The sequence below is a fragment of the Athene cunicularia genome (genome assembly GCF_003259725.1).
Source record: "Athene cunicularia isolate RWA chromosome 5 unlocalized genomic scaffold, athCun1 chr5_part2, whole genome shotgun sequence".
Taxonomy (NCBI): domain Eukaryota; kingdom Metazoa; phylum Chordata; class Aves; order Strigiformes; family Strigidae; genus Athene; species Athene cunicularia.
In genome coordinates, this window is record NW_020799102.1 from 2,303,140 (window position 1) to 2,319,579 (window position 16,440).

Consider the following 16,440-nt stretch of genomic DNA (forward strand, 5'->3'; position numbering starts at 1 on the left):
TATCCACTGTCCATTTTTACTCTTCATTATGTTACACTTTAGAAAATCCTTTTACGAACAGGTTTTAGTGCCTGATATCAATATCCCCTAGCTGCTGAAGTTTATGTACTGCATTTACAACAAACACAAGTTTGAAAAGCAATTATCCATGCCACTTTTTAAGAACAAAGGATTTCCTTGCTTCTGTTGTGACTACAGGTTTATTTATTACGTTTTCTTTTCTACATTTTACAGTACAGTTTTATTCACTGGTTTGCCAACCAGGGCATTCAGAGTCATGAGGCAAGTGCTCAAAATCATGAGGGATATTTAAAACTCATGAGAGTTTAGATGACTATACAAATTTGTTGTCTGAATCCCTTTGATGTGCTCAGTTTGTAGGATGTATAAGGCCAGGGAAAATATAAACAAACCCTGCTTCATATAATGAGATGGTCCCAGGGTCTGGGTCTTTTAAAAACAACATCAAGACTTTTAATAAAACTGTGAGAGTTTGACAACTCTTTCTGAACTATAATAGTAATCCTTGTCAGTGACACGGTTGGTTTATGTTCCTTAGTAACTGAAGATGAAGCAAGTGAGTTTTCCTTATTTTGTCCAGTGCACACTCAAGAACCACTCAAGCTGTTCTGTGAGACCTGTGATACCCTTACGTGCCACAGCTGCCTCCTGACAGAGCATAAGGAGCACAGGTACCACACATTGACTGCTTAATCATAATCTGGTGTAAAACTGTAGTTCTTTCAGATTTTAGACTGTTTATCTGCATTTCCTGTCAGCTGAAATTGAAACTTAAAAGCCACAGCAAAGTCAGTTCAGTTGTCTTGTGCCCAAGCAGTGTAACACAGGGGTTACTCAGGGCTCTCAGCAGTGTGTACCTTCCCAGTTTTATTGTCTGCCCAGCTACTGTGTGCATGCGTATAGTTCCTTGTGGTTGTGCTCAAAGACACAAGTTAAACTCCATACTTAGCATGTTTCAAATACTTCTGTTTGTCTTTATTTGTACAAGACCAGAGTTACCAACACTTAAGTATGCTGCTTGCCTGTGGGAATGTGTGAGCCGTGTAAGGAATTGTCTATACACAGTGACACTTTCTGTGAAATGAGCCTGCCTATATGAGGGGTGATAAAGTTTAGTGGTCACAGAGAACATCCGTAGCAGGATGTCCAGTTATTAAGGAAGCTTGTCTCCTAAACTTATCAACTGATGAGTTGATTATTGATCAACAGGAAAAAACATGGCGTGAGGATTTCCCCTTCTTTCACAGGTTCAGACATCTTGATGAAGCTTTGCAAAATCAGAGACTTATCCTGGAAAATCTCCTAATTAAAGTGGAAGAGAAAAAAAATGGGATTCAGGTTTCAGCTAAAGAGATTGAAGACGGGTAATTGCTATGCATTTTTTTTTCATGAAAGTGGGTGATCAGTAAAAATACTATCTTCGCTAAGTGTAGGTTAACAGAAGTTAATGTAAATGTGGGTTGGGTTTGGTTTTTTTTTTTAGAGCATAGGAAATAATAGGAAGATTAAAAATATCAAATTCCTGTTTAAGTGGTACTGACAAGTCATGGCATTGTAATACATGATTCCATAGTCCTTGTAAGACATGTGACAGCTGACTTGAGAGTTAAGATTTCTTTGTATAATCTGTTTCCAGACTAGAATATGAAAATATTAGAAATTAAGATTATTTTTAAAATACCTTACTACTTCAATAAACCTCAAAACCCCCTGCAATTCCAGTCAAGACCGGTGTAAAAATGAAAATATTTCATTATAGAAACAGTATTTTGGCTAATGGTTATGTATTTGTTAGCTGTTGGATCTCTCTTCTGCATTAATAAAACCATTTCAAGCACCTTGAAAGAGTACAAATCTATATGATTTATACTCTGGTATAAAGTGAAAGGGCTTTGGATATTTCTTCTGTGTGTGTTTGTTGACAAAGACCTTAAGACTGTTCTTGGTGTGATGTTTAAGAGAGTCAATCAGCATTAGCATGTCAGATCCAGAATGGTGGTCAACAGCTCAATGTGCAGGTGGAGACCAGTGACAAGTGGTGTCCCTCAGGGGTCTGTACTGGGACCATCACTGTTTAATACCTTCATAAGTGACATAGACAAGGATCGAGTGCACCCTCAGCAAGGTTGCAGACAACACCAAGCTGCGTGGTGTGGTTGACACACCTGCAGGACGAGATGCCATTCAGAGGGACCTGGACAAGCTTGAGAAGAGGGTCCGTGTGAACCTCATGAGGTTCAACAAGGCCAAGCGCAAGGTCCTGCCTCTGGGTCAGGGCAACCCCCTGTATCAAGACAGGCTGGGGATTGAGAGCAGCCCCGAGGAGAAGGACTTGGGGGTACTGATGGATGAAAAGCTGGACATGAGCTGAGAATGTGTGCTTGCACCCCAGCAAGTCAACAATGTTCTGGGCTGCATCAAGAGAAGCATGGCCAGCAGGTCAAGGAGGGGATTCTGCCCTTCTACTCCACTCTTGTGAGACCCCCCTGCAGTGCTGTGTCCAGCTCTGGAGTCCTCAGCACAGGAAAGACATGGATGTGTTGGGACTGGTTCAGAGAAGGCCACGAAGGTGATCAGGGGGCTGGAGCACCTTCCCTGTGAGGACAGGCTGAGAGAGTTGGGGTTGTTCAACCTGGAGAAGGCTCCAGGGAGACCTTACAGCAGCCTTCCAATACTTAAAAGGGGCTTATAAGAAAGATGGGGACAGAGATTTTAGTAGGGTCTGTTGTGACAGAACAAGGGATAATGGTTTTAAACTAAAAGAGGGTAGATTTAGACTAGATGTAATGAAGAAACATTTTACAATGAGGCTAGTGAGACTGGAACACGTTGCCCAGAGAGGTTGTAGATGCCACCCTCCTGGAAACATTCAAGGTCAGGCTGGACAGGGTTCTGAACAACCTGATCTAGTGGAAGGTGTCCCAGCCTATGGCACGGGGGTTGGACTAGATGACCTTTAAAGGTCCTTTCCAACCCAAACCAGCCTATGATTCTATGCTTGGAGAGAAGTGTGGGGGAATATATGGGAAATGGTACAATGTTCACTGGAGTTCTCTGTCAATAGGACAGTTCTTGTAACAAATTACTAAACTCTGAATAAATGACATAGCAGTTGGCTCATCCAGGGATGTGTATCTCTTGCCCATAGGTTGCTTGAAGTAAAGCATTTATACAAAAAGGTAGAAAATCAAATAAATATGGCCAAGATGGTGCTGATGAATGAAATCAATAAACGAACAAACATCCTTCTTGAACAACTTGAAGTAAGTAAGGCTAGTTTCTTTCATACCTTGGGAAATTAAACTAAATTAAATTTAATCCCAGTGCCAATGGAAAGAATATAGACTGTTACAGTTATTGTTCCTTTACTTATATTTTCAAATATTTGGGTTTTTTTCCTGTGGAATTTTATGTGGAATCAATAGTTAAGAAAGATTTCGGTTGAAGTGGCAAAATGTTTGCTTATCATGACTTAACCACACTTTCTGATGCAGTTACAGAGAATATGTTTGCACCTTTTGAGTACTTACAAAACAAACTAGCATCTGGTTTTAATGTTTAATTCACAAAAGACCATTAGCAGCACATTTAATATCCTGTTTTGAAAATGATCCTCTGATCTACTTTCTGTAACAGAGCCTGCAGTTTTGACTCTTCAGGTTTTGGATGTCCAGCTGAAGTAGATATGATTTTATTTTGAAATGTGCTGAGCACAAAAATTGCTATCAGATCTGATCAGTATTTCCAGTTCTCAGTTATTCTTGGGTAATTTTAGCAGATATTGGAAAGACAAGGCAGTCAGCACTTGCTGACTACATTTGAACTTACGTATTTGACTCAAATATGGCAACTCGGCTAAGTAGCTTTACAAAAAAGAGAAACATATGTTCTCATTTCAGTATTACTAAAGATTAAGTAAATTCGGTGTTCATGTGATCTGAGAACATCTCAGTGTTTGCCTGAGTTATCTATAACCGCAGCCAGATTTTGCGTACACTTAAAATAATATGCACAGTGCTGTGTTGAAGTCCATGTAGGGGGCATCAAACGCAACTGGGAGGTGCTGGGTTCAAATCAAACAAGGGCAGATAGTTCTTTACATAAATGGTAAATGTGTGGAGCTGCTTGCTGCAAGATATTATGCGTGGGTCCAAAAGTAATTAGACAAATTCATAGAAAAATATGCTGAGGGTCATAATGTAGCCTCTGTCTTTGTGATCCCTAAATCATGAATTGCTGGAGACTGGAAGACCACTCTGAGAACATGCTGCATGATTCCCCTCTTTTTATATTCCTTCTTGGGTCTCTTCCGTTGTGTATTTTAAGAGACAAGAATGCAGTCCAGGAGCAAATTTGATCCAACTTCTACAGCTTTCCTGGGCTATGTGATTCTGTTAAACCAAGGCCAGGACAATGTAGATTATTTGCTCCTGGAGAAGTAATTGTTTTCCCTGAATTCAGACATATCTGTTGAATAAGATTTGCTTTCTTTTTATGATTGATGGTTTAAAGAAATTCTAAATGTGTCCCTGCAAGTAATGCATAATGTAGTGCCAATGATTGTATGCATTATGTGTGTCTGAAGAATGACACAATAAAAATATCTTCTACTGATTCACATTATTAACAGAAAATCACCAGTGAAAGGAAGCAGAAATTGGAGCAACAGCTGCAAGGTGTTGTGGTTTTAAGCAGACAGGTAGAACATGTGCAGAACTTCATCAGCTGGGCAGTGTGCAGTAAAAACAGCATACCATTTCTCTTCAGTAAAGAACTGGTAAGAACAATACTTATTTTCTCAGTAAATTGAAATTGTGCACTAAATATGAGAACTGTTTCAAGGATTTAATGTTTCTCAAATAAAGTTTTTTTCACAGTCTTATAATTGTGAATAAAATCATCATCCTCTGATTTGTTACCAGATAGTATTTCAGATCCAGCGCTTGTTGGAGACAAACTGTGACACAGACACAGGCCCTCCACTGAAGATCAGATTTACTTGGGATCCCTCCTACTGGACTAAACAGCTGGCCAATTTGGGTAAGAAAAATATATTGTTGTTTATTAGGCAAGTGCCAAAAGTTAAACAAGACACGTAGAGACAATACAGTACTTTCCCTAAAGTGCGCTCTCTCTTTTTTTTCTTTTTAAAAAAATTTTGACTTCCAGTTTTGTATCTTTTGTCACATTCTGAAGAAAAGCTAGTGTGGCTGAACTTTCCTTTTTTTCCCTCCACTTATACTAATTCACCTATTAAAAGACATTGTTATATAAAATTATTATCTTATAAACATTACCTAGAAATATATAATCATCTTTGATGGTTTTACAAAATCACAGTGTAAGAACACAGCTGCTAGTTTAGTGGAAACACTGTGCAGGGCTAAACAAGTAACTTTTAATTGAAATGACTTTAAGTGAAGCGTCATTGGCTATCAAACAGCCTTGACTTTGCCCAATGGATTTGAAATTCAGTTCCGTGTGAGCAAGCAATAGCTCTGTACTGCACTGTGACTGGCAGTCCTGTAAGGAGTACCCTGGGTGGAACGGAGTATCTGCAGTGGGCCTTGTGCTATCTCCTCTGCCTTCCCCAGGGGGAGCTGAGCTCAGTCATGCCCAGCCCCTCACATCCTTTAGTATCTCAGGGGCCAAGGGACCTGAGCAATGCTTGAGACACTAACAATTAATGGGCACAACGATGGCTTTAAGACACTGGCTGTATAAAAATTACAGTGTTATTTGTATAATGAATGTGCATACTGTGACTTTGTTTCCCACCAGCTATAAACTTCCCAACTGCGTTGGGTTTTTACAGTAAATTCAGTCTGGTGGGCTGATCAATGATCTAAAAGATTGGTTCTCTTCCCATTTTAAGTTATTTAAAACTAGATGGGGCAAAACACTATCAAAAGTATTACAGGGAATAATCTTCTCTTGACTAAAAGTATGGACAAGGTCAGTTCATAGGACACTTCTATTTCTAGCTTTTACAATTCTCACTTACATAACATCAATCTGTTATTTTTGTCACTTTCACCCTGGAAGCATTCTTTTGTACCTGTGCTTATGGATGAGAAGATACGCACATACTTTAGTGAAAAATGAAAGTATAAGCCCTATCCATCAGTTAAAAGAAAAATAAGTTGAGGTCAATTTTTCAAAGCATTTGCTGGTAATTCAACCATGAGTTCTGTTGACATCAGTGGGAGTTTGGTGTGAATTTAAATCACAGAAAAATCTTGAAAAATTTGTCTTGAAGGTATGTTGAAGGACTGTTTGGATAGGATATTTGAATATCTTTTATATTTGAAATGAAGACAAGGAAATGGCCATTGTTCACAGTTTTTATTGTGTAAATTTGTCAAGATCATAGGAGGGAGTAATTTTTCTGTTTTTTCCAGGAGCTTTCACGCTGGAAGGTGGACACATTTCTCACTCAGATATGCTACTCTGTGGAAACGTGCCAGGATTACAGACCTCCTTGTATCACGGGCACCGTTCACCAGCAGCACAACTGGAGCCTGCGAAGAGTCAGTCACCTCAGTTTCCTCCTGCAGTTCAGTGTCCTACACCTGTGTGTTGCTCGCACTGCCTCAGCATACCTCACCCAAACAAAGCTCAGACTCCTTACCAAGACATAAACCGCTATCAGAATTTTCGGCAACCTCCCGAACTGCATGAGCAGCCCTTTCCTCTTCAGTACAGCATACAACAACATGACAAAGAGCAAAGGGGTGCCTCCCAGCCTCTGAAGCTAATGCAGTCTGGACTGGAACAGCCATGCTCAGAGCCAGAGAACGTGTCTGGGAGGATGAGAAAGCCCTTACCATCCCAGCAGCTGCAGCAGGCTGCACCCCTGGGCTATGCTGTTGTATCGCATGAGGCTCAGCAAGTTCATACGAGCCATCCACAGCCATTCCGCACACAGACTACTTTGCAGACATCAACTGTGCAAGTGCAACTTGGCCATCTCCAGAAGATGAAATCTAACCCCTTGCAGCAGCCACCACAGCAGCAGCAGCTGCCACCAGCATCGCCACCATCAGGTCAGAATGAGAACACCCACAAACAAGTCATCCAGCAGAGCCTGGACATAATGCACCACCAGTTTGAATTGGAGGAGATGAAAAAGGATCTGGAGCTTCTTCTGCAGGCCCAAGGACAGTCCAGCTTGCAGCTGAACCAAGCCAAGCCACCTCAGCATGTTCAACAGACCATAGTTGGTCAAATCAACTACATAGTGAGGCAGCCAGCCCCAGTTCAGCAACAAATCCAAGATGAAGCACAAGTAAGTTCTCTAAAATTTCTTTCATATTGTGTTTAGTCAGTCTAAGCTCAGAAATGGGAGACAACTTTGACATTTCATGTATTTGATTGAACTTTCTGTTGTTGTCTATGTTTGTGGTTCAGCAGAGGCTTCATGCCTCATGCGGACTGGGCCAAAATTTTCTGTGAAGTGCTGCGTAAACAACTTGAGTCCCAAAGATCTAAATCTCTAATTAGACAAGGTGAGCACTAGGTGGGAAAATAAAAGCATCACCATTCTTCATTTGTGAATAGGTAACCATAGGACTGCAGTAGTCTCACTCTCCATTTCAACTCATTTTTACGGGAAATTTTAAGTCCTGAGTTCTTGAAAAAGATTTGCTTTTGATTCTGAATCATTAGTGAAAAGAGAGTGAAGAACACCTTTTCTTTGGTCTAAGAGTTATTTCCCATTCTACTAGTAACTGCTTTTGCTACTGCATCATGTCCTATAAGATTTTCATCAGTATTCATACACACTGTTCTGTTGTTACAGTTTTGTCAGCAGGGCTAATTTCTCCCCTTTTCCTCTGTTGGTAAGAATCTTGCTTTAGAAAAAGGGTCAGTGCTGTGCAGTGAACATCCAAACTATAAGGTTGGTAAGGTGTACAATAAGGTGGCTTTAAAACTCATTCAGAGCAGTGGGGATTGCAACAGAAAGGTGGTTGGGACTTTCCATTGTGTAAATTCTGTGGAGCTCCCACCTTGAATAACTCTCAAAGTGGCTTACCTGTAGGGGCATACTGGAGGCTTTTGGAATAGCTGTACACTTCAGCAGCTTTATTGACTTTTTAAAAAAATTTTTAATTTATTAATGTTTGAGAGAAATGCTTCTCTATTCATTTATCACTTCACTTAGGGTTACTTCGAACATCTTTGTTGTTTTGGAGCCTTTTCAGTCTTGTCATATTGTGTATGCTGTGAGTTGATGTGAATTTATTGCCATTTCTCTTTCTGTGATTTTGAAAACACAAATTCTTAATTGTGATTTGTAGGTCTGTGAGAGTTCTACTGAACTTGATGCCCAGAAGACTGTAATTCCTCTTGACAAAAGTGATAGTCCCTCCCTGTCACAGTCACTAGATGAAGAAGCCAGTGTCAGCAGTCGCTCCCCTGAGAACACATTGCAACAAACACCTATCCATCCAGTGAGAAAGGTATCAAGAACTTAAAAAAAAAATAAATTTAAAGGGAAAAAATTAGTTGATAATATTGAATATAGTATGTCATTGGAATTTGCAATTAGGTTGAAAAAAATAAAATACAGTAAAAGTTGACAAAATGGCTTGTAAACCTTGGAAGACAGTCATAGCCTACCCTAGTGTGCATGTCCCGGTGAGATGCCTGCACACTGTGCTACAGCCAGGATCAGCAGCTCTTCTGTAAGCTCTTCTAGTGTTTAGATCTGGCTGGCGTGATTGTTAAACATGAACTGGCAAATAAATAGAAGACCTATTTCTTCACTGAGTGAATTCTGTCCAGTCCCTATCTCTAAGGATTTAACTATCAGCACTTGCTAACTGACATGTTAGCAGCAGTAAACTTAAAGAAAAAAATAATTCTGATTAAATCAGGCCTGAGAAATCTTCCAAAATAGTTGACCTGGAAATTACAACTAATTATTACTGTGTAAGCCAAAATGTCTTGCTAACATTTTTTTTAATCTTGTGGAGATGTGGTGGTCTGAAAGGTTCTGTTATACTCCTCCTCCTTGTTCATGTGTAAGAAAACTCATAGATTTATCTATCTCTAGAATATTTAAGCACATAATAGAGCCATGCTTTGATCCTTCCATCTACCAGAAAGCCCTAAATATTGAAGAAGCAATATAAACCCAGGAGTGCTCAGCTTTATCGGTAGTTCCTGGCTGACTCTGGATATCACCTATGCCCTGGAGTCAGAGAAGCTGCCTCTTACTTCTCTGTACTGTTTGTTTAAAACACTCCAAATAGCACTTCATATTCTGGTTGCTCAAATCTGTTTGTTACTTCTGTTCACAACTCATGTTGTATACCATATAGAAGTCTTTCATGGATATTTTTTCTTGGAATTTGGGTGTGGAATGTTGTGGAAGAACTTGTCTTTCCTTACTAGCCCCCAAAAGGAAGTTATTTTCTCCTTCTTTAGCATGTAGCTTTGTTGACCCAACATATATATGATGCAATACCCATTCAGAGAGTTGTTGGAGATCATTTTGTTAATTGTGAAGACATGGAAAGGTAATGATTACTGAGGGTCTGGAAGCAGCATGAAAATCAGATTTGGAAGCCACAAATAAATCTGCCATTGTTAACTTAATCCTGTAGATATGATGGAATTTCTGGATCAGGCCGATGGTATCACAGCATTCTGAGATGATGCTCTTTCCTTTAACTTCTGATGATGGAGCACAAGACTGGGGAAAGCTATGGAAATTTTGTAGGATAGGGATATCTTTACTTTAGGGTATGACTGTAAAAATTGAAGATATATATTTAAGGCCTGAGCAAGACCATGAACCTGAGCACATACTTTGTGAAAATACCATAAACATGTATTTTATTTGTTAAAATTAATGGTGATGCTAACCAACTAGCTTTCAGAGGCTTTTTCTACATGTACGTTGAAGAAGCTCTCATTTGTCTTCTGGACCTGTAAAGGAAGGTTACTTCCCAACAGCTTAAGACAAGTCAGAAAGAGGGGAGAAAATGGAAGCAGATGTGCAAGAGAAAGACTAGTGTAGTCTGATGGGAAAAGGAGGTGGAAAAAAGGAAGATAGACCAATTCATTTCTGTACAAGTTGAGGAGGCAACAAGAAGAGGATACTTCTAAAATTAAAAAAAGGAAAATTTTTAATGGTGCTGAGAAATATATGCTCTTTTGCAGAACACACAGGTTTGTCTGGTTTTTACTAGTTTACTGGCACCTCTGCAAGAAATGAGGACATTCAACATTCAACAGACACAGTACCCCAACTTTTCTTGTATTTATCTCTTGTAATGAGATGTTCACAATGAAACCATAATGTACTGACAGCACTGTCAATGGCTAACTGGAAATGATAAAGGGGAACCCTTGAAATATATTCTTCTTGAATGCTGTTTAAAGACATCTGCCTGCTTTTTCTGACAGTTATATTAAATCTAGGTTTAAATAGGAGATCAGTTCCTATTTAAGAGCAAAGGGGTGTCTCTTTCTCATCTCTGTTTCACCTGATTAAATATTTTCACGCTCATCTCTAGATAAAAATTTCCGTATAGGTGTTTGTCCATTTATTTTCACATGGCCTGTATTCAGAACATTTAATCTCTCTCAAGTTTTTGAAGGACATGGAAGAAGTGAATGTGGAGAAGTCCAAAATATTGCACTTGGAAAACATGGTAGAGAAATGGCTAGAGAAACCTTTTGCTACTTGGAGAAGAACTGTATTCTGCCTTTTGGACAATAACTGGTATTGGACTTCTTGGTCTTGTGCTGCAGTTCTGCTGAACTCTGACAGCCTTTGTTGTGCCCAGAATTGCCGGTGGAGTAGGTAATTCTCTGGCTTCTAAGATTCTTTCATTAAAGAGAAACCTGCATGTGAACCAGAATGAAGCAAAGTTCAGAATTAACTGTTTAATGATATGTTTGCCAAGATCCGTCATAAAAGAAAAGCTTCCATTAGCCCAGTGGTTTCCCTTATTTTGGAGGGGGCAAGGCTTGGTTGCCCCTGCAATTAAACATCTGTGCATTAATTCTGAAACATGTTTACAGTATGCGTTTGATACTGTTGATTGATAACTAGATGAGATATGGGATCATATTGATGTGTGAAGCAATATAGAGCAGATGCTATTAATAGTTTGGGATCACAACATTACTCATAAACAGGGAAACCACAAGAACGTTATTCAGATCATCCCAGACAAGTGCTAGTGTAGCCGTTACACCACGGTATGAGGCACTCATATGCCATGTGAGTGCCTGCGAGTTCAAAGAATGCCTGTTCAAGTTACTTTGATGAGCACTAGTTTCCGTCCTTCACGTTTAAAGCTGGTTATTGATAAGCAGAAGTAGAGAAGCAAGGATGAAACACTTCAAGCACTTCTAAAATGTCCTCTTGTGTTACATTTCACCATTTATCAGCACAAAAATTAAATCTTAATTAAATTAAAAATTAAATGCTTCACTAAGCAGAGAGAATTTTGGCTTTCCAGTTGTATGAAGTAGGGTTTTCTAGCTGGTGTTGACCAGAAACATTGGCATCAAGGCTACTGATGTCTTAAAGTTCAGAATAATTCCTGTCTGTGCCCACGTGCTCTGTATGCATGTATATAGTATAGTGTTGAAACATGTCACTTCAGTTATGTGGGGGCTTGTTATTATTTGTTTCACTGTTTTTTAGAATGGTGATATTTTTTCAGCCTTTCTGTCTTCCTGTGTATTGCTCTAACTATTCTTTCTCTGTGAATTGTATTTTTTGTGCAGAACACATGTTTCTATACTTAGAAGATTGATTGTTTGATATAAGTCAAGGACTGCACTTAGCATAATTTCGGCTTGATTAGCACCTTTTAAGAATGCTACACTAGAAATGGAAGTTTTCTGTCTGTGTGCAAAATGGATATAATTTTCTCTCCACGCTCCCCTGTCAGTATACTTCACTCACATAACCAGGACCTCTGTTTTGGATTGTGGAGTTGTTCTGTCTCCATGCCTGTCAAATACCCAACCTCTCCAGTAGGAATGTCAGCAAGACTGAGGATGGATCTCAGAATAACTTTTGTGATACCTGCACTTTTGTTCTGGGGACTTGTGCCTAGCTCCAGCAAACAGCTATACAAGCTACTGAATTGCTAAGTTGCAGTGTGAAGGAATGAGTACTCAATTAGACTATCAATTCTGTGGAAAGGGTTATCAGCCTTCTGCAATGATATGGTTCTCCTGTTGTTTTACATAGTATGATGCTAAGTTATTAATTTGCACACAGGACCAGAGGGGTCATCTATTCTGGAGCAGAGGTGAGAATAACAAGGTATTTTTGGCCTAATTGTGTTTTCAGGATTAATAAAGGACATACAATCCCTGTTTTGCTTACATGTATCTGTCATTTGTGGCTGTGATGAGCAAGAGGTCTAAAGGTTGTGCCTAGCATTTGAAGAAATTTCATAATTACTGTAGAACTGTAACACAGATTTGTAGTTTGAGTCTCAGGTGCTGATGCAACAGATATTGGTGGTGTTGCAGGGCCAGCTGAACATCTCTCCTCCTCAGACTCCATAAGTGCACCTCTTTCTCTAGTTAGGAGCAGGGGCTTTACTTCTGAGAGGGAGGATTTCTTGCCTTCTCCAGCTGTTGTGTCCAGGGCAGTGAGCATTCTGTACCATCCCCACTCATCCTAAAAACCTAACTGGCTTGGGCACTTGTGCTTCTGCCTTCTGGAACACCGATCAGTTGTGAGTAGATTGGACAGTGTTTGTCAAACTCAGGTTTGATTATGTTCCTTAGCAACCTTTGAGGGTTTCTCCCATTGAGCTAATATTTCATCATCTTTTCACCTTCACCACCTTCATAATAGCTATATTTTACGGGTCTATATTGAATTTCCTCTCAAACATTTCTTTTTGAAGCTGTAAAGGGATTGCTGGTGTCTCTAGTGGTTTGTTTTGTTTTGTTTTTTTTCATGGAAGCCGTTCTATGCTTTAGTCCTTTACATCTTTGGCCATTTTCCATTTTGGTTTTGATAAATACTTTTTGAGACAGGGTGACCAGAAATAATAATCAAGGTGCAAACAGAGTGCTATAATTCTGATTTTTTAAATTTTTTTTTTTTATTCATAGTAAGTCCCAGCTTCTTAGTTCAATAACTCTGTTTGTCTCAAGCCCCATAAAGTACCCGAAACATGGATATCCTAGAAAATATTCCATGCCATCCAAGGAGCACTCTGAGAGAGGCTTCTCTTTTATTCCAGTTATATGCAATAGTGGCATTTCATGCAAGACTAACATAGTGACAGTTCATGGTGGAACCTCTCAGCCTCTCCTGGGGCCTGATGCTTGTGAACTTCTAGGCTCTGACATGCCGATGCTGCTGTTACAGGATTATCAGAGAGAACAGGTGATCTCAGGCTGTTGTAGGTAGCATTCTTGGGTATTTTGCCCCAACACATTTGTCCTAAACTTTATTAATGACATCTCTTCCATCTCAATGGTAAGTGCTTAACTAATGGTTTGTTTGGGTTTTTTTTCCTCTAAAAGCAAGTGAAATTTGTGGGAGAGGAGTTGAGGGGCACAGCACAAGTTTTATTTTTGTTAGTATTGTACTGAGCATGTCGTGATTATTTAGTGACTGAAAGTAATAATAATTTAACACCCAACCCTAGGACTTTGAATCTGAGCTTGGCACCGGGGTGGGTTTGTTGTTGCTGATTTTTTTTCTAATTGCTGTTAATTTTAAGGGGATTAAAGGTGAAGGAAATAACAACAGCCTGGAATTTAGAGTCCTACAAATTCCTAAAGTATCAGATTATTTTTTGACTTTAAAGACTTGAGCTGCTTACAGCACAAATGTGTTCATGCTTCATGCAATTAAGTGCATTTCTCAGAATGTTAATTTAACAAAACCTTTTCCTTTGACCTGGAAAAAAAAGGATAAATAAAACATGATGCTGCTTGCTCCATACAATCTCTTCCTCCTTCCGCTTTAAGCCAGCTCCAGTTTATTCAGACAAAATGTTAAGGAAGATTTGGATTCTTTTTCTTGTGAATACAGAAAAGAAATCCTTTGGATTCTATTCTGAAATTGAGAAATACGAATAGGAAGCATGTGTAGACAGTGTTATCGGGGCTGCTGTGTGCGGTGAGTTAAACAACTGGATTGGAGTAGTACATTTGTTTAACCTCCTAGCATAATGAGCTGCCAGGGGGATTGCTCCACTTAATAGCAGCCGTTCATTACTCTGCAACCATTTGCAGCGTGTTATTTCTCTTATAGCAAAGAGAATTGGCAGTTCCTAGTTTTAGCTTTCTTTATCTGTGACACTTAATGTCAACAGCCTTGAGACTTTGCCAAAACAATCCTAACAAATCCTAATCCCAGTGTTTCAAGGTAAGTATTTGCTTCTCAGAATTCTTCTGTATTAGTGCTGCATGTTTACACTGGACCTTTTTAAATGCAACAGTGATCAAAGAAATATTTGAACTAAACAATATGTTTATTTTTTGTTCTCTGAAGGCACTTTGCATGTTCTTTCTTCTTACCTTTCACTACCATAGCTATGAAATTTGTGGTAAAAGGCATTTTGGGGTGGTGATGCTGCTGCCATTATATTATAAGGACTATCAGACCACAATTAATTATGAGACAATGAGAATTCCAATTATAATGACACAGATGTAGTTTGATATGCAAGGCTGTACATTAAAATGTCAAAAGTTTCAAAATTAACCTACAGCTGAAGCCACCCTCTACCCAGGAGCATAATTAATGCTTGTTGTTGTTCAAAGGGTGCAATGTAAAAGCAATAGAGCTTATATAAAACAGAAATCAATTCTTTAAAGGCATCCCATTTGCAAAAACTAGCAGAACTGTCAAGGGATAAGAGAAATTTTTGCTAATGGCAAAAGAAATGATTATTTTAGGGAGTGAATTAATAGGCTATTAATGAGCCTTGTTCCCAGTGCATTGTTCACTTCACACTTGACAGCAGCTCCAATGGATCAGAATGGAATGTGTCTGTTCTTAACTGTGAGTTTTAATATTTTGCACTGAAAGATCATAATGTTGCTTCATCATTAAAATAACCACAAAATTAACTTTTGCCCCAAGGGAAAGACTGATGGCAGTTTGATGGCCTCATTATTCTTTTTTTCTTTTTAACAAGAGTAAGGTTTTATATTGGCTTATATAATCTAAAAAAGATCTCTGAAGAAACTTATGCTAGCTAGAAGAGTAAAAAAAAGATATAGTCATGCAATGCAATTGAATTTCACCTTTCTAAAAATTTTAGTTATAACAAAGTCCTATGCTTTTTTTTTTTTTTTTTTTTTTCTCCTGCATTAGGAATCGTCCCAGCAATTCCTCCCAGTAAGTAAAGTTGTTTCACTGAAGCCAGGAGTAATCCTACCATTGCCTTAGTAGGGCTAACATTTCACCTGCAGTGTATACAGTTACGCACAGACAGGTCTGCCGCAGGTCAGGTCTCAATACGTAATAGACGATGGCACGCTCTTGGAACACAAGTAAGGGAAGATGTGTGTGGCGATTAGAAGTGAATAGCCACAAGGTCTCCAGTTAAGTTGCTGTGCAGCTTTGGGTGGTGTGCCTGTCACGTGTGTGCCTCAGCATGCCCAGTTCTAGTGGAGCACAACATTAGGTAGTTCCTATTGACTTGGATGGGAATTTGTGAATGCTTCGTGCTTTTGAGAATCTAACTAATTATTTAACTACCTCACAGGGACTTAATTAATGCTCACAGTGGACTTTGAAATAAGGGGAAAAGGCAAGGCTGATTACAGTCCATCTGCTCAGTTCAAGCACTAATTCTGCTTCTTTGTGTTATTTTCTGTAAGTGGTATGAGAACAATTCACATGTTTATTTTGTCTTCTGAAAAAGGTTTGTGATAAAAAGAGTGACAGAATGAAAAAGAAAATGTTTACTTGATAGGCCACAATTGTCACTGCATGTGCAGGAGCCTGTCACAAGAAAATTATGACAGCAGATGAACATTTTTCATCTTTGGGGACTTCTTTAGGATGTGTGACAATGAAAGCTGAATTCCTTTCTGACCTACATATATTCCGTTGAAACCTGAGCGTTCTTAGAACTGCTCTATCAGAGTATATGGAAAAGTGTGCCTCCACCAATGCACTTCCTCGTTTGCTGTGTTCTAGTTTTCAGCTCAAATGTAAGGTAGGGAGAAGGTGCTTGACTAGTTCCAGCTGGTTCCAAGAAGTTATTACAGCTTAGACTGCTTCCATTCAGGGACACTCTGCCTCAAGAGGAGGAAAATGGCCAGTACCCTGGCTGCAGAGACCAGGGTCTCTGGGGTGCCTTCTACGTGAAAGTATTGTTTAAAAAGTCTTACTAGAGCACTGTGTGGTAGAATGGTACAAAACTTCCCTAGCACTGCAGAAGAACTGATCTCTTTCTGTCT

At 39.2% G+C, this 16,440-nt stretch overlaps 1 protein-coding gene across 1 annotated transcript in view; it reads left to right on the plus strand.

Moving 5' to 3' along the window:
- Positions 1–16,440, plus strand: part of TRIM66 (tripartite motif containing 66) — a 52,649-nt gene that overhangs the window by 20,277 nt on the left and 15,932 nt on the right. Inside the window, exons 4-10 of the mRNA XM_026850629.1 lie at positions 560–692; positions 1,269–1,385; positions 3,170–3,284; positions 4,652–4,798; positions 4,944–5,061; positions 6,423–7,309; positions 8,322–8,483. Of these exons, the coding sequence (XP_026706430.1) occupies positions 560–692; positions 1,269–1,385; positions 3,170–3,284; positions 4,652–4,798; positions 4,944–5,061; positions 6,423–7,309; positions 8,322–8,483 (1,679 nt within the window). The remainder of the gene's footprint in view (positions 1–559; positions 693–1,268; positions 1,386–3,169; positions 3,285–4,651; positions 4,799–4,943; positions 5,062–6,422; positions 7,310–8,321; positions 8,484–16,440) is intronic.